At 36.9% G+C, this 18,638-nt stretch overlaps 1 protein-coding gene across 2 annotated transcripts in view; it reads right to left on the reverse strand.

The window, feature by feature from the left end:
• The window catches only part of BABAM2 (BRISC and BRCA1 A complex member 2), a 179,944-nt gene that overhangs the window by 137,386 nt on the left and 23,920 nt on the right, over positions 1–18,638 (reverse strand). For both annotated transcript variants that reach the window (XM_069800335.1, XM_069800336.1), the window contains exon 4: positions 7,409–7,503. In XM_069800335.1, coding sequence (XP_069656436.1) covers positions 7,409–7,503 — 95 coding nt within the window. The remainder of the gene's footprint in view (positions 1–7,408; positions 7,504–18,638) is intronic.

An 18,638-nucleotide genomic window follows, 5' to 3' on the forward strand; every position in this document is an offset into this window, starting at 1 on the left:
ATACATAGAGTGTAGGTTTAGGCACAGCCTAAGTTTTGGGTTGTGTACCGGCTTACTGACAGCCCACGCACCTATTTCTCACACCCAGGATTGGATGCAAGCTTGTCCTACCTCGAGCCTTTGCAATCTCCAGGGACTGCAGGGTCAGAGAAGAAAGAGGCTGCAAAGCTGAGCACACGATCCCTCCTGCCATGCAAGAATTCTGGTAATTAAGAGATGATTTTGCTAGTGCTCATACTGCAGTTCTCAGCTAAGACTAATACCTAGCTATGTAAGTGTTCCTTCTCCACTTACCAGAACTTTAGGATATGCTACTCAAATTTACAGTAGAGCAGCAAAAGAAAGAATACTGATTCAGACATGCAGTTTGGCTCTAGTAGAGAGACAGCAGTCTTTCTCAAGCCCAATAGCAACTGTTGCCTACCTAAGAAATGAGTGAATTCCTTGAGAAATCAAGATTAATTCAACATGAATTCAAGAGAAGATCCAGAAATTCAGGAGACCAGTGCTCTGGGCTCAGGTATAAGCTAAACAGACATGGCTTGAAGGAAACATAAGCCTAAACATCTTTTTCAGCCTTTACACTAAGATTTAAGCACCCTGTTATTCTGGTCCAACCTGCTGGCCCGTCTCACTGTATGACCATGAAAAAGATGGTCAAACTCATGTGACAAATGAAAAATATCTTTTCTTTTTTTTTTTCCCCCTAATACAACACTATGAATGGAAAGCCATTAAATGTTTTTCCCTCTATTTTGCTAATGCACAATGATTAAGTTTCTCGTCACATGCACATCAGTTAGTATGGCAGAAAAACATTTTCTCCCACTTTGCCATCCTTCAGTCAAACAATCCATGCACATTCCTAAAGTTCTCCTAAAACCAGTATCTCCTGCAATGAAGTACTATATTTTAAGAGCTAATATTCTGGATTTTTCATATTCTAGGGAGAAACTGCATTATCAGAGACTCTTGTGCCAAAAAATGAAAGGAAATGTTTCCCCACCGAGCCTTTCAGAGAACTAATGGAATTAATTTTGCATTCCACACTAGGAAGATTGAAGCAAGAAAGGCAAAACCTCCTGGCTTATCAGATATTTTCTCCCCTTAAAATTAAATAAATAGTATTAAACTGTAGAAATTTTTTCACTTTATGGATTCACTAGGCAGAAAGTCCAGCCAGAGTGTTGTGATTAACTAAAGCAGAACTTCTGACCTCAGCATATTCTCTTCTGCTTACACTTTAAGATAGAAAGCCAAGTGTTGTAAACTGTGCTAGGAAATGCTGAAATTTGAAAAGAGAAAGTGAGGTGAATATATACAATGATTTTACATGAATACAAAATGACAGCATAATACAAGGTAGATAACTCCCTCTCAGCTCTATAAATATTAACAATTCTGGACAAAGAGGAGAAATAAAAGGGAAAGGCTAGAAGAGAAAGTCAGAAGACTAAAAGAAGGAGAAAAAGGAGTAATTTCCCAATGTAGAAAGGCCTTGAAGGAAGAAGAGATGGAAAGATGATAGGAAAAACTTGTCTTCTGTCATCTCTCTTGAATTTTTTCTGCTGAACTGTTTGTATATCCTCCATCTTTACCACACAGCTACACAGACAATCCTAACACTTGCTCCTGGCACCATATGACTTCTCAGAAGGACCTCCTGAATGCTGGCCTCACACGGGCTGTAGTCAAGCTGGCCAGGCTACCCCAGGAGAAAATTCCCAGCCAGAATCCTCTTTCTGGGATTTCTCATTTTAAGCCCAGTACAAGCACAGCAAAAATAAAAGGCAGAAAACCTGTGCCCAGTTTATGACAACCCTTACTAGCTAGGTCAAAGAAACAAGTGAGGATTCCCTGGGGGAACTGTGTGGAGCTCAGACACCAAAACCAGACAAAAATACATTCAAAATTAGATTCTTTCAGGTCTGGCCTAACGAGGAATGTTCTACTGGCATAGCTCTACCGTTTGAAAACATGGACAAAAACGTATACCATAAATGCCAACAATACCAGCCAAAAGGTCCTTCTGCTGGGGAAGTTCCTGAATGAAATTACTCTTCTGATGGTATAAAATGTGACTTTGTCACCACTGCCTATCCATACCAGACTAACCTCAGCAAGGCCTCAGTGATCATATGCATATAAAGAACCTAACCTTATACATAGGTTATCACATATATGTGCACACATACATATATCCCCCATATATACAAATGTGTAGGATCAATATAGAAGGACAGGAATAAACGGTTTTCAGAATTCGTATTTGTTTTGGAGAATTAAACACTAAATAGCACTGGTTTATTAAAAAAAAACCAAACACATTTGACATACAATGTCAAGACATGACTGAAAAGCGAACACAAAAAATGTGAATATAAAGAAGTTCAAAATAAGGAAAAAACTTCTAATAAAATGCAGGATCCAATCCTGCATTTTGTTTCACTTAAATTCTCCAAGTTCAACTGAAACCGAAGTAATTTAAGGCTTTCAGTACAAGAGTGGTTAAGTTAGGGGTCGAAGAACGAAATCTGCTGCTGCCATCCCAAATTGAGCAAGCAGAAGAGATAGTAATGCTAAAAATAGCTCGAGCTTACCCACACATTTCCCAGACAAAGAGAACCCACCATTGCAACTTTAAAGTCATAGTCTGAAAGCCATCATTCTCATTGCCCTTATGTAGGGGCTTTCATACTATGTAACACATAACACCTGCATCTTTACCAACAATACAACAGCCAGACTTTTTAGAACAAAATAGTTAAATGGCATTAGCTAATATAAGGGGTGTTTGGGCTTTTTTGTAGCTACTGTGAGCATAGGAACAATTGATGCTGGTAAACATCTCTCATGCACCTGACTGTAAATGAAGAACAATTATGGAAGAAGGAGATATTTAAAAGATCTCTGCACTACCCATTAACTAACTCAGCACATCAACAGTAATAATGATTAAGATTTTGAACACAGCTACAGAAAACAACATGGCCTTCACGACAGTCATCATATAGCCAAATGATAAATATGGAGTCTAATAATTAATAACTACAAATACAAGAATTTAAAATGAACATTGCTCTACACAAGATATAGAGCATAACAGCCAATACACCTGAGTAGCACAATTAGCTGAATCAACTCCACAATGACTGAAATCTGTACTTCGTATTAACAATTAGACAAGGGGAAACAATCTTCCCAATGTTACATACTGGCATGAGAACTGCAGTGGCCCACACTCTGAAGTTCTGTGATGGCAAAAGTCTCCTCCCACACAAATGCAGCTCTAAGTATTCCCATATATACTAGCCCACAGGGACACATTCAACACTTACTGGGTTTTAAGAAATGCTAATGTCCTCTTGCCTCCGTCCCCACTAAAGCTAACAGAGCCTTTTTAATAGCAAGGGATGGGCAGAAAAATTCTGGGGAGACTAGCTGGAAACCTGAAGTAGGATGCTAAAAAACCCAAATCCTTAAACTGACAGTTAGCTTGCATATACTGCTATTGTTTCCTCTTTGCCAAACAGAATATACTTCAAAATCATTGGAAAAATGGGGTTAACATTTTGCATAGGCACTTCAGTTACCTGGCTCACATTAACAATCAACTAGGCTAACATAACAAACAATTCTTGCTACTCAAACTGGCATCATTGTAATGAGCTTCAAATTAATCTCATCCGTACACAATCACTAATCTTGTTTTGTGCCAACTGAATTTTTAATCAGAACAGAGTGAATCATAGGTTGTTTTTAAAATACATTTCTAATACTTGTCATCCAAAATGAATAAACACTAGAGCAGGGAAGAACTTTCCTATTTAGATTCTGAGAAGCTGATTTTATTTATGCATACTATACACACAAGTATCTAATGCATACAATAGATGAGGACATTTTTAATGAAAAAAAAAGTTTATATCTGATAATGCTTTGAGCACAAATAGCATCACCAACCTAAAGAATTTAGCCCTGTGACTAATTAAAACTGTATCACAAAAAGGAACAGTTGCACCTCTGTTGAGTTGCTCCTCAATCTCTACATCCTTCTAGAACATCAAAATACACACAATCAGACTCTGCAACCAGCACAGTAACTAGTTCTGGTAAGGCATGTACTGAAGCATAAATTTTGCAGTGCTGAACTTGAGACTCAACCTGAGTTTCAAACTGAAGTGACTTTAATATTTGTGCAAGACATAGAAGAAAAGCTGAGTTTCAATGAGCATTTTCAACTTGATTCTGCAACTGCAATACCAATTTAACAAAGCAGCTGATTAGCTCTGTTTATAACAAGAGTGCTCAACATATCACCTCACTGCTGAAACACAGGCCCAACCATTTAGGAATTCTTTGGAAATAAAAAAGACAGTATGAAGACTTCAGCTACAGCATCTACTTTTTAAAATACAGTATTTCTGCATCTTGTTTTAGCTGTCTGGCTAACAGCTGCTTAACTGTACACCTGTTACCATGCTTAGATGAAAATCTAACTTGAAGGTCTACCCATGCCCATGAAAACTGAAGGAGTGACTGAAGCGATCTGCAGAACAGCCATTCAGACATCTTCAGGGAGGTCTGCTGACAGCCTCTATTACAGCCACACGAGCTTGAGGAATCTGGAGTACCTGGTTCTCATTTCAAGCTAAGCATAATGCCTGACTCAAGCTATGTAACAGCATGTGATGACTTCTTGGAAAACAAGACAGGCGGATGAGAGCAGCGCAGGAAGGCTCAGTGTCAGAATTCCCACAGATCTGGCAGCTTAGTACTTAGAGACTGCACTCCTCATTTAATACCATCTACATGCTTTTGTGAATGGTAGATTCTGTTTTGATTGCCAGGAACTGTTGCATCAAAAGTATTTGAAGATTGCTCAAGATTAAGAGCATTAAATTACACTCAATGTGCTAACCTATTTTTAGTCAGTAGAAAGATATGTTAACACATTAAAAAATTCTGCTAATATCTTAGAATTCAATAAAAATTATCTTCTTTAAACAGCTCTAAGATCTGTGGAAAAGGGGGAGTTATTCAAATACTTAGCATAATAAGCAAGTTATTGTTAACTTAACATTCTGAAGAAAGACTTCACAAACCATGTTGAACATTAAAAGGCAAATGCAAAAATACACCACATAGACTATAGCTGCAAGGCAGAGATAACATGCTCTGATAACATCAGGATGGACTGCAGGAGAATAACCAAGGACCTTATCAAAAAAGGTTACATTTACATAGTGAATACTATAGCAAGGCATAATGACTAAAGGAAAGCTGTTGGCTTGCAAATTTCTTCTTTGGTTTGTTTTTAATTAATTTTAAAATAGACTGTTTAATATCTCATTATGTATCAAGGAGCAAATGGCTCTTCAAGCCGCTTTCCAAAGAAGACACTCCCAAAAGAAGTATCATTAATGAACAATGTAAGAAAGAAAGAAAACTAAGGATGTTTTTATCCTTGCAGGTTGCCCTGTGGATCACTAGTGCTGGTGACTTCTTTTCACATGAGAAATATGGCATCTTATCAAACTCCATCTGAACAGCATTTCTGCAAGATGCCCCGAATTATCTTTATTTAATATCTCATTTGTTATTTGTTATTAATTTCAGCTTTCCAGCACATTAAAAAGTTCTCCTCTTCCTTTAATATCAACTGCCAAAAGCAGTTACTAGTGTGAATACTTCTCAGGAGGTTGTAAGATTGCAAAACTACAAAACAGAAAAGGGGGAATAGCAGAACTCGTAAATAAAAGAATGTGAAAACAATTCTAGAATTGTCATATAAAATAAAACCTTTTATATAAATGGGCCTAACAAAATAGCTATTCAGCAGCACCATGCATCCTTCCGAAAGGATTTTGTGAGTTTAATGGGAAAGTGATTGGGGGAAACAAAGAAATAAGACATTCACCTTTTAAAAATTCTGTTAGGTATGCTAAAAATAGTTATTAAAACCAATTCTTTTAAGATTGTGTAGTTTTTCAGTATAACTTAATGTGAAGTGAATACAGCTAAAACCAAAAAACAACACATCTGTCACGTCACATATGAAGGACATGTTCAGTTCTGTGGCCACTGCCTCACATTCTTCCCCTATGACACCTGTACCCCAAAACTGAACATAGAGCATGACAGCCTCTGACTTACTTTGGGGAGCTCCCATACCTCATCAATCACCCACCTGCACTGGAGCCATGCTAATAAAGCACCAAACAGGCTGCAGAAGAGGACTATGCAAAAAGCCTCTCCTCTAGCAAGGCCCTCGGCCATGAGAAGTTCAATTAAAAGACATTTCCCAGGTGCCTGTTTGTGCCAGTGATTCCCATATACCCTTACAGGTAGCCTATATAATAAAATATACTTTAAAGTGTCAGTTGCTTTTTGGGTCAACTTTCTAATAAAAGCTGAAAATTTTGAGAAAAAAAAAAAAATGATATCATAACCTACTGTGTGGGTGACCAAGCAGGAATTGCAGCAGAGCTCCATGGAAAAGGCATAGTTTTCTGACACAGCCACTAAGTTCTGCACCATAACCACAGGCACTGGACACATATTGGAAAAAATATGCCCAAACCCTATTGACAAATGATACTGCTGACTCAGAAACAAAGCTGCAGGTCTGCAAAGGCAGCAGAATGAAGTCCAAAGATAGGGGGAAAGTAAAAGAGAAAAACACTCTGGGTTTCAAAATACCTTAGTGTGGCTTTAGTAACTACTAGTAACATCTGAGAGAGAAGCATTTTAAAAGTATAACCATTGTCAGCTTCTTCAAACAAGGCTTTACTACTTGAGGCTAATTTTGAATAGTGAACAAAATGCTTGGTTTCAGGTTGTGGTGTTCCTTTTTCTATAGTAATAAGACTGTGTAAAAATATTTTCTCATTAAGCTAATTTTTGACCCTCCCACCTTTTAAAAGGGCATTTCTTTGTCTTTATGGTAACGCTACCACATGTGAGCAGATATCTTTCTTTGACACAGTGGTTTCAACAACATACAACCTGGTTTTATCCCTCCTCATTGGAAAACAAAAATCAACATCACTACACAACACTGTGCTACTTTTTCTGGAATGAAATGCTTTTCAAAGACACAATAGAGCAATCCTTTTTGCTGAAACAGATCATCTTTTAGGATGGACAGATATTAAAAAGACATTTTCTTAAAGATACTCTGAACAGTTATTGTAAATTTCATCTTGTCTTGATTAAATTATTTTTTAAAACCCTTACATTTATGGATTATTAGAAGACAAAGTGTTTATACTTACATAACAGTGAGATGAAAGTTGGGGTTTTTTTCTTTATTCTGCACTGTTAGCAAATTCCTATTGCTGAAGCTATTCTAAAAAAGCCAAGTCTCTTTGGATGGTATAAGGTTCTCAAACAGTGAAGTACTTACATGCAAGGCAGAAGGATCTGGCAAAAATTCAGCATCCTCTCCAAAGATAAAATCTGGTGGCAGGTCAGGATAGTGAGCATTGAAAATTATATCCCCTGAAAAGTAATAAATGAAAACACTGTTTGCACTTTTATGTATGTGCTTATAAATAAATAAATAAAATATTGTACATATGATACACATTTTTAATGTAAAATTTGATCATTACATTAAATATACTTCATGTATATAGCCATATAATTTTTACAAAAATTCACATGCAAGATAAGCATCAGATGTTTGGGGGAATGAAGTCAAATTCCTGAGGCATAGCTTCTTCCGCCTCTGCAAGCAATGAAACACGAAATACATTATTGCTTCATATCTCAAATGGCAATTCAAACACTATTGAGGGTTGCCTCAAAACACCAAGTTAGAAAAGTGATCTTATTTTAAAAAAGGACTACATTTAGATTGCTGTGTTTTGCATATTAAGTCAAAGTCAAATGCAAACTACTAAGATCAGGATTTTCAAAATACTGGAGCTTTTAAAACTTAGCACCTACTCCCTCTTCTCCTTGCCACTCACAACTCTTAGAAGGAAGAATACACAGTTCAATAGGAATCATTCCAATTATCCAAATTCTGGCCAAGAGAAATGCAGTATTACACATTTAAATGGAGAGACTAAAATTAACTAAAAATATAAAACCATCACAGCTCAGCACTGAGTTCTCATCTTGCCAGTGTCACAAGATATAAAATTAATTACTGATGTGACAGATCAAAGAAATTTGGCTTATATTACTTCACTGGTAAACATACTTCAGAATTCATATAGGTAAAGAAGCAGTCATCCACATGTGAGCTCTTAAAAAACACCCACAATTCAAGGAAAAAAAAAAAGTATCTAGCATTACTTGTCTACCTCCCAATCACTCTTTCCTCTTTATAAAGGTATGAAAGAACAGCTCCGAGCTTTTGCATAAAGCAGATTTGTGAGGTAGCAGGCATTAGAAGAAAGAAGTCAATACCTACTATTTGTTACCACTTGTTTAAAATCTACACAGCAAAGTAAAACCAGTGTGGTACGCCTTATAAACAATTCTGTTCAGAGAAAGTTAAACCACTTTTTATTTTTTCAAAAAATTATGAATGCAGAACTAGAGAAAAGCATTAGCTGAACAAATCTTAAAGCATCACATCACTGGTTCAGTGATGTCACCATCTCAAGACATTCAACATGACAGTTTTAATTTCTAATATTCTGTAAACTTATCTTGGCTCTAGCTGGAAGCAAGGATGCCATAAAGATTAATTTGCAGAGGATGAGGGCTCATGACCAAGAAGCCAACGGCCAGTCTGGGATAGGTATGCTCTACAGTATCACTCCAAATCACGAACTCACTGATCATGCGACTCAGTAGAGCACAGTGTGGGTTTCTCCTACCTGCACTCCTACCTTCCTTTCTCTTTCTGAAATGTCAGGAACACATGTTAAGTATGGGGTGCAGGAAAGAGCAGAGGTCTGCCACTTAAAATATCCAACACAGCCAACATAAAATCGATTTTTTTATTTCATTTAAAAGAAGAACAAAACAGGCACCAATTCTTGATGAAACCACATAAAATTACAACAGGAAACGCACCTATATTATGTAAGAGAAAATAATTACTAGGCTGCCTAAACTGTAATACGGCAACGAAGAATTCAGAAAAGTTGATGTTTACTAGACTGGATGGTTCCTATGCCACCGTAACTCAACCCTTTTCTTCATATTTACTACAATTAAAAAGTCATGTATGGCTCTTTACAACAACCTCACCAATTTCTATGTACAGAGCAGGCAACTCTTGAGGTTACATGTTGAAGGGGATAGCACCTTAATACTTTCTTTGACTGAGGTTTGCTTCATAGATAAAGAGGCATTATGAATAACTTAGAACACAGCACAATGAAAAAGCCTGGCCTGTGCCTTCGGTAGCCTAATGCTACTCTGAAGGAAAGAATTGTATCTGTGTTTTTGCCACATTCTTACGTGATGCTAAGTAGCTCATTTAACACACATTTTTCACATCCCAGTTGCTAGTCGCATGCTTTTCGTTCTCTGCATTCCAGCTTTAAAAGAGCTGACAAAACAGAGGACTCATAGCTACAGCTCAGCTCACTACAAGCTGCACTCCAACTACATAAATGCTACAAAGAGCTGCTTAGAATAAAAGAAGGATCAGAGTAACTGCATATTTTTTATGTTACACCTCCATGTTTGATTTAGTGAAAAACTATTACAGAATCTTATATCATGAGATGGCTCCAAGACTCTGCTTAGAGAGTGACATTGGCAATAAACTGTATTCACCTCTGCAAGCTACACAGTAACAGGTGAACCTCAGGAGAGTTGTGACAGTAGGTGCAATGTGAAGATTGAAGCAGGTACAAACTTTTTTCCCCCAGCGTTTTCAGTTCTACAGCAACGTGAAGTGAAAAGAACTCACAGCACCTTCCAGAACATAATCATATACAGTGCTCAAGTATGACAGTAAATTAAAGTTGGCATTATTAGTTTAACATGCTAGGTGGTAAACTTTTACAATTCGGGGTTCAGGTCAGCTGCATATCCCATGCAGTGATTCCTGCTCTGGGACCAGGGCCAACAGCTGGGGACAGTATCCTCTTTGACCACTCAGCTATGATGGGTGGCCACACTGAGGTCAGCCACCTCATGGTTGCAGCAGGCCAAACCAATCTATTACCTCTCTCACATGCTCATAGTTCTTCTTTACTACCTTCCATCACACCCCTTCTTCCACTTAATATTAGTGTCGTATCACTCCTTATCTACAGCAAGTGACCAACTGTGCAGAAATTTTGGTTTAAAAATTTTTCATGACCTATTGATATCAAACAACTATTCAGTACAAGGGAGAGAATCCAGAGTCAAAATTAATATTGTGATATTAATATTTTCTGTTACTACTACTTATAATTGCTATAACTGCATCTAGTTAGTTGCCCAGGGTAAACATGCCACAAATCCAAATTCCCAAGTCCCTTTAGTAAAAGTCATTTTGAGACCAAATATATCAGCATTAAAGCCAATATGTATCACAAGATTATTTTTCTCTATAGTATAGTCATTTTCCAAAAGGCTACATAGTACATGGCTGAAGGGTTCTCCAGGCTTCAAAATAAACAAAACTATTATTTCAGTGCCTGGTAATCAATCAGTCACAAAACACTAGTGCTGAGACAATACTCAAAACATTTTACAACCCTGTGGAACCTAAAAAATCATGCTGTTGTCCTGATTTTCTCACTAAACCAGAAACACATCATTTAATGAATCATTAACACTCTCCTTCCTACAGTACCATAGGTTTTTTAACAAATGTAAACCTTAATTTATTCTGCTACAATCAAACCTCACACAGGCTGGGTGACAATCAATAAAGACAAAAAAGTTCACAACAAAATGGTGTTTCGCTTCCATGTAAACAGTTAGAAAAAAACAGTGCTTCTCTATCATCAGTGGTCTTCAGTTCATCAGGTAAATGCAGCCTCTTACTAGCAAAGATGATAAGGTCTGACCTTAGAACAATTTTTTCACGTGTTCAAAAAGGAAAAAAAAAGCATCCCCTCAGTTAAATCTTATTCTATTAACTCTCACTTCTGCCATGAATCCAAAGACATTCATCTAGTTGCTAAAAGGAAAGAAAAAAAGAACCTTTTTTTGAACCATATTAGACATTCACCCGGGTGACCCCTGGCCTCTGTAACTTTTCTGCTCCATCCTCTCCCCTTCCATTCTCTTATGCCTTGCTTAATTTACAATACTAGGGCAGAAAAAGTAACACCTTTGACTCTAGAGAGCTTAGGTACCAAGGAATGACTTTGCCCTATTTGCAACTATGAGCATGAGCTATATTTTCATAAATTATATATTTTCAACAAAAATACACCATTACAAGTCTGACTAAAGACTAAGTGAATCAATCCTAAATCCAAGTTTTGTTCTTGTTACATGCCACAAACCAGAGAAATTAAAACTGCAGTTAACAGTTTGCTTGGCAGGGCTAGAACGCATAAATAAAAAACACTTCTATACACTCAAAGAAAAGATATTTAAAGAATCACAATGGCCAACACAACAGTCAATCTGGTTTTACTTCACATAAATATTAATACTAGTCTCTGCAGTGAGCTTACAAAATATAAGGTGTTAAATATTTTGAATCACCAGCTACCAGTTTGTGCTGACCTAGTAGATATATCCATTTTTTTTAACAACTACTTTATTTAATACTGACATGATACTACCTGTGGCTTACCCTTTGCAAATATAATTGTGCTGGGGTGAAAACATAAGATTTTTAACCACTAAAGCCATTTGCCAAATTATCGTGCTTAGAGTCTGAGAATGGTTACCATTTTAATTTTGAAAGCAAAACCACCAAAAAACCAATATAATCCTGCATTCTCTCCCCTTCTCACCTAAATGAAACAAATAACCTTTTCCTTGCATCTCCAGCAACAAAGTAATTTCTCATGTTCCAACTCTGTTTGCCCTTATTCTCTTGAGAGAAGGCAAACCGTGTGGCATTCCACAGCACTACTGACCATGACCATTCCAGTATAAGAACAATGCAAGCAAAACCTTCAGACACAGACCGTATTTATCTCATTTCTGTAGATGTACTAGCCAATAATTCAGTGGAATTACATTTCCAATTAAATACTACTACAGAATTTAAAATTATTTCAATAAAGTTAAAGCTATGGAGTCAACGATAAATTTAGAAGAAAAAGGATATATTATACATCTTTTGCTTTTCATTATCCAAAAATATTACTTTCTCTTCCTTTTCTCTCCTAGGGCAAACAGAATTAAATTTTGAAATATTTTGCTTTACAGGATTTCAAAGGAAAAGTTAATATGCTCCCAATAGACAAAAAGATAGAAATATTAATACTTAAATCTATCATTTCTTTTAACACACACATATACTGTTCTTTTCTAATCTATCAAAATGCGTAAGCAAGTCTAACAAAGCGGTAAGGATTGACTACAAGCAAGACAAGTGTAACTCTGAAACTGAGTATTTCTTAAATCCTTATAGTTGCTTTCCACTGGCCTATACTACATACAGTTTTTCCTCTCCTGGTAACTTCATTTTTGGGGTATTTTTCCTTCTTTTTTTAACCATACTGTAAATTTGGTAGTACTGAAAGATGTTGTACTGAGAGTGCCACAGCATTAACATCCCTGATTACCTAAGGGCAGCAAAATTAGGAAGCAACATATCATAGCTTCCTAAACTCTACTTTTGAAAGGATATCTATATTCTTCAGCTTTTTCTGACCCCAAGAATTTCTAAGTCAGCACTAAGTATGTAGAATAAACATGTGTGTCCCCTGCAGCCTGGAATTAGACCAGTCTGAATGGAATTCATCATATGAAGGAGATCAAGCCATTCGGCTTTTAAGAAACAAACAAAAAATCCAAATGCAACTTGATCATGAAATGCATTCACAGCTAATAGAGAACAGTGTTGATGCAAGTGACCAATCCTCTGTGCAGAATCATTTTTGGGAAAATGAAGAAACTGCTGTTATTGGATATTAAAAAGAAAAAGATAGTAAGGAGAATTATATTATCCATCTATTCAAAATGCTAACCTATCTTTTCTAGTAACCACACAAATTGTAGACTCAAAACACTGAGCAGTCCCCTCTATAAACAAATTCTTACCTGAACCAGCCATTCTTAATTGTGTTTACAGGTACAAAAAGAATCAGTTATTCGCTACGATATGCAACCAAGAAACTAACTCAGGGTAGTCAGCAGTATGAAAGGATTTAAGTGAACTAAATGCAGACCTGCTGACTTGTTACTGGATTCCACCATAAAGATTTTTGCTCTACAGGCTTTAAGTCAAATGTAGTAACGCACTACCTATAGAGCCTCTTATTAATTGGTTGGCAAGAAAGATACAGCTCCTGAAATGACAGTACAACTTTGGTAAATACAGAACTACTACTGGAAGAAGACACAGGGATAATTCTATTTTTCCCCGTGGTGCTGCCGCTGCCAGGCTATTCTTCTCTCAAGTAGAGAAGGATAATTAAACCTCAGAAGTTCCTCTTAAAATGATCTGTTGAAGCAGGACTTTTTCCCACAGGGGAGGACAGCTACCCTCAAATGGTGTCTGGGAATACTGTGGGACCTTTGCTCACCTGCTCATAATCAATAGTCCTATTACACTAAACCAAGTGTAGCTTCAACTTTTTACAGGTTGTTTAGTGGAAGTCAGAAATATTTCTGAAGCTTTGAGACAACATCTGGTAGCAAAAAGCCAGGATGCTTTTCAGCTTCATTTCTAACTTCACATGCAAATCAAGGTATCAGAAAAGGAAAGGCAGAAAGTCTAGTGAGATGCCTCAGGGCACATTTATGGCAGCTATGACACAAGGTTCTTCAGAGAGATCAGTGCCCTTTGGATCAGTAGCTGAAAAGGCCAAGCAAGATACCCTAGGGAACCTCAGAGTTAGACACCTATAGTTAGGCAAGTGAATCAAGTCCCACTTTTCCAATAAAAGAAAAAAGATATAGGAAGGATTTGCAGGATGGTTATTTGGTTCTTGGGCAAGGAGTTGCAGGTGTGTTTTGGGTTTTTTTCCTTTAACTTCAACTGACAAATGCTGCTGTAGGAGAAGAAAAAACAAAAAAGATGTGTAAGACTGTGTACAGAAAGAGAAATTATATTCTGTTGTAAAGTGGGCAAATCTGCAAAATGGAGTAAAAGTAAACGAGCTGCATCCCAAGCTGAACAAGAAGGCAGCGGGACAATCTTAGTTACTTGCACTTCTGTAGACAGGCAACTGCTTTCTCAGAAGTTTTAGTACTAGAATTGAAGAGGTCAAAGATGAGAACAACAGGTAATACAAGAGAGGACAAGATATTGGTAGAAATTAAAGACAGGCAACACTGGAGAAGTTATAACAGAGACACTCAGTAGATGAGGAAAGGAAAGGTGAAATTTAAGGACAAATACATTCAGGCAAATGGACTGTAAACCATCACCAGTAACTGCAGCCCAAACAGGAGAAGAAAGAGCAAAGTAGGAAGGCACTATGGTAATACCAATGTGCAGGCCTAACCTAAAATCTTTTAAACCTCTGTAAGACCACAGTTGTACATAGATACTTGTACGGTCACTTCTCTTGATGCAGAAATCTACTATTTAAGACTTACACCTGCAAAAACTTCTGTAATTAACTTGCTCAAAGGAAGTCCAGAACATGAGGAAAAGCATCAAAAAAATCCCCAAACCACTCACATAAAAGTGATTATTTAAAAGGGGAAAATATTGTTGTAAACTTTGTATTCTAAGAATAAATAAATATAATAAAAAGATTAGACTGACTCTCTCAACATTGCCCATTAGGCACGTTCATTAGATAACAAACAGGTTACCAAAGGAAGAAGATTCATTACTCCTGCCACGTAAAGCAAGACTCAGCAAAACTTCAGGAAACATATTGCCCAGAAAAACCTTTGGTACTTTGCATGACCCAGCAAAACCTTTGGTACTTTGCATGACCCAGCAAAAAGACACTTACCATATAGGTAATGATATCACCTAAGTATAATCTGAATTACAGCAACCAAAAAGTCTTTCCCATTAAGAGCCTCAACTAAACCACAACTGATGCAAAATAACGTAAAGGTGCAGAGAAGACTGGCACACACATTGCAGGAACCTAGTTATGAGAATCTTGAATCTTACAATAACTTGTAAAAACACTTTTACAATTGTTGACTGGCACAATAAACAATTGTTTAGCAAACAAATTTGCAAAGCAGCCTTTAAAAAAGGGCAACAAGGAGGTCAGACTCTTCTCCATATTTATCATTTTGTTTCTAATTACTTCCTTAAAGTAGAAAGCCACAGGAAAACTAGATGAACTTACTGAAAGAGTTCCATCACAGGAACAAAAGCAAATGAAATTCTGTACAGTATGTTATGGGCAATATTCTTAGACTAGTTAGGCAGCAAAACTGTAATTTCCCCCCTCTAAGGTCTGTAACTAAAATGAGTAAGAAACTAAGAAACAAAAATCAGAAGCAAAAAAAGAATAACTAAGCTTCAAACGAGACAAAAGAAACATTCTTCGGGATCAAGGAAACCAAAGTGGTGGCAGTAGAACCCGTAACTGTAATCCACTCACATAAAAACAGTGAAAATCAGACAGAAGATGAAAATACTAGAGTTCAAGAGGCCACAGAGAACAGTAGCATCACAAGGGCAACACATTGTTTAATCACTGTGAAATTCCAGATGACAGCACTCAAGGACGGAGAGGGAGGGAGGCATCAGTGCCTGAAAAAGAAAATGTGAAGAGCACAGGCATAAAAACATAAGAGTCAGGCTCTCTTAGTAGCAAGCAGCAGTGAAAGCTTGAGTGAAAATAGAAAGTCAAACCCAAGATATTCCAGGGTTTGCTGAAACAAAATTGCAATGACCAAGGAACTGATTCTTAATGATGGATTTTAATTATTAATATTATTCAATAAAGACTACTACAGCTTATAACTCTGCTTATCCTGACAATTTCTACGGTGACATCTGCCTTGATGTTTTAGCAAGGAAGAGCAATACGTCTGCAAGAGTTACAAAACGCTTCACCTGAAAATACACAAATACTTCTCCCAGAAAGGATAACAAACTTTACCCAGCAGATACAGCTGTCCAGTTCGCAATAAAGGACAGCTCTGCATACCAGAGTGCTTAGAATAAATTTTGTACTTGGAACACAGATTCAACCTCTTACAGGTATTACAGACTGTCTTCTTGGAGTTAAAAGTCCTATTAAGAGCTTTGAAAAATTCAAACATAAAGAAAAGCACTGAGGTTAATATACCAGTACTGAGTGCTAGATGAACTAATAAAAACAATACAGCTGTCTCAGATTTTAATTGACAGTCTAGTAAGAGTAAGTTCAAGTTCTCCAACCATTTCTGGCCATGAAAACACAAAATTTATGGTTTCTCTTACAGAAGAAAATAAAGTAAAAGTGTCTCTCTGAAAGCACCATTTAAAAATTTCTGAAGTGTGATGGAAGAAAATTAGTATGACAAACAAATTTATCTCCAATACCGACACAATATTTTCTCCAATATAAAATTGTGGGTATCTCCAATGTTCCCAGCTGGAGCTGAGTAAATGTTCAGTGTAACATTCCAGCAGCTCAGAATACATGCAAGAATTAAGGTGAACGTGACATCTGAAAAAAAATTTATTAAATAGCTAACTGGATCTCAAGAAAATGTATTAAAATTACCAACAAGCCATTCTTAACTCAAAGGATGTTTGATCTTACTGAAGCTAACAAAACAATTACTTTACACTACAGGTAATCAGCCACTGCATTGCCTGCAAGTACACTTTCCCCCTTTTCAAAAAACAGTGAAACTTCCTGGTCTTTTGGAAAACAGGACCGTGACTATGCAGTTATACTTCTCTAAACTAGCATACCAACAATTTTCAACACAGTAGGATTCATACTAGGGTATTTGTGCAGTGGCAGTGGTTATGATTGATGATATGCAAAGTGGATGTAACACAAACCACAAAGGAACTACACACTTCAGCCTGTATTTGGGCACCACATAATGAAGACCTACACTGGAGATCCTGAACATTTTCAGCCAATCTTTTTATTCTGGCAGATTTCACAACTTTCCTTTGCAGAAATACTCTGCCCTTGAAAGATAACATATCTAGCAACAGCCTACAACAAAGTATCTACAAATCTCTGGTTGCACACCATGGCCATCTTCCCCTGCCATCATTATAGATCTAAACACAAAATTATTAAAGCTTTCTTGAATCTGCTCACATTACTATTTATTCCACATGCTGTGAGGCTGAATGATGCACAGCATTTTCAAACATGTAATGCTGAAATGTGGAGGATTATTATTACTTGAATTCATTGCTATTATTAGGTACCTCTGGAAAAGATACACTTGTTTACACCACTTTCAGTTGGTCATATTAAAATATACAGCATGGTTAAATTGTGTGGTTTGCGTTTTGCAAAGGTGGAAAACAGCACTAGCATTATAGTTCTTTTTTTTTAATTGCTTACGAGATACTCAAAAATCTAAGAACGGTGGCGGGGGGGGGGGGCGGGGAGCTGATTTCTCAATATTGAAGTTTATCGTGTAGTCCATAATCATATTTCTAGGTACTTTAACTGGACTACAGTCATTTAGTGTATTAGTGTAGTCTGTATGCCTATGTCCTTGCACATGGGCATTTTAATCTACTAATTTTCCTTTATGAATCAGGAGCAATTCTAGCCTCTACTTAAAAACAAGACTTAAAGCTCTCAGAATGTAATAACAGGGCCCTATATGGTGATAAATGAGAGAGTTACTACAGTCCCATAGAAAATATGATTCCATTCTCTAGAGCAACATCATCCAATTAAGCTTCTTTTTGCTGCATCTTGATCGTAGCCATCAAACCAGTCTCAGGTAGAATCTAGTACACATTGCAAGACACATCAAGAATCAACAGATTGAGTCTGCTACACAATATTACAATTTAAAAAAAAAGTTTAAATAAGGGAAAAAAAAAATCTACTTGGTAGGGTAGCTGGCTTCATATAATAGAACCATTACTTACTGAAAATTCTGAATAAATGCATAGCCACGTCTTTTTTTCTTAAAATAATTGCCAGCTAGGACTTATTCCATTTTTATCTTTTGGAAAAGAATTATTACTAAGGCTCTTGAGCCATGATTTCATACTTCTAGAATAGTTAAAATAGGCTCATGTATCAGTCTACTATGACCACCTCCTCTCTCGAACACATGAGCAAACTTCCAAACCAATTTCTGGGAATGACAACTTTCCTTATAGGTGCCAAATGGAAGCTTTAAAATACTTCTAATGGTAAGAAGTTTAATTGTGTTGACTTCTTGTCGTGGTTTAACCCCAGCCAGCAACTAAGCACCATGCAGCCGCTCACTCACACCCCCCCCCATCCAGTGGGATGGGGGAGAAAATCAGGAAAAGAAGTAAAACTCCTGGGTTGAGATAAGAACGATTTAATAGAACAGAAAAGAAGAAACTAATAATGATAATGATAACACTAATAAAATGACAACAGTAGTAATAAAAAGATTGAAATGTACAAATGATGCGCAGGGCAATTGCTCACCACCCGCCGACCGACACA

Source organism: Haliaeetus albicilla, chromosome 13 (genome assembly GCF_947461875.1).
Source record: "Haliaeetus albicilla chromosome 13, bHalAlb1.1, whole genome shotgun sequence".
Taxonomy (NCBI): Eukaryota; Metazoa; Chordata; class Aves; order Accipitriformes; family Accipitridae; genus Haliaeetus; species Haliaeetus albicilla.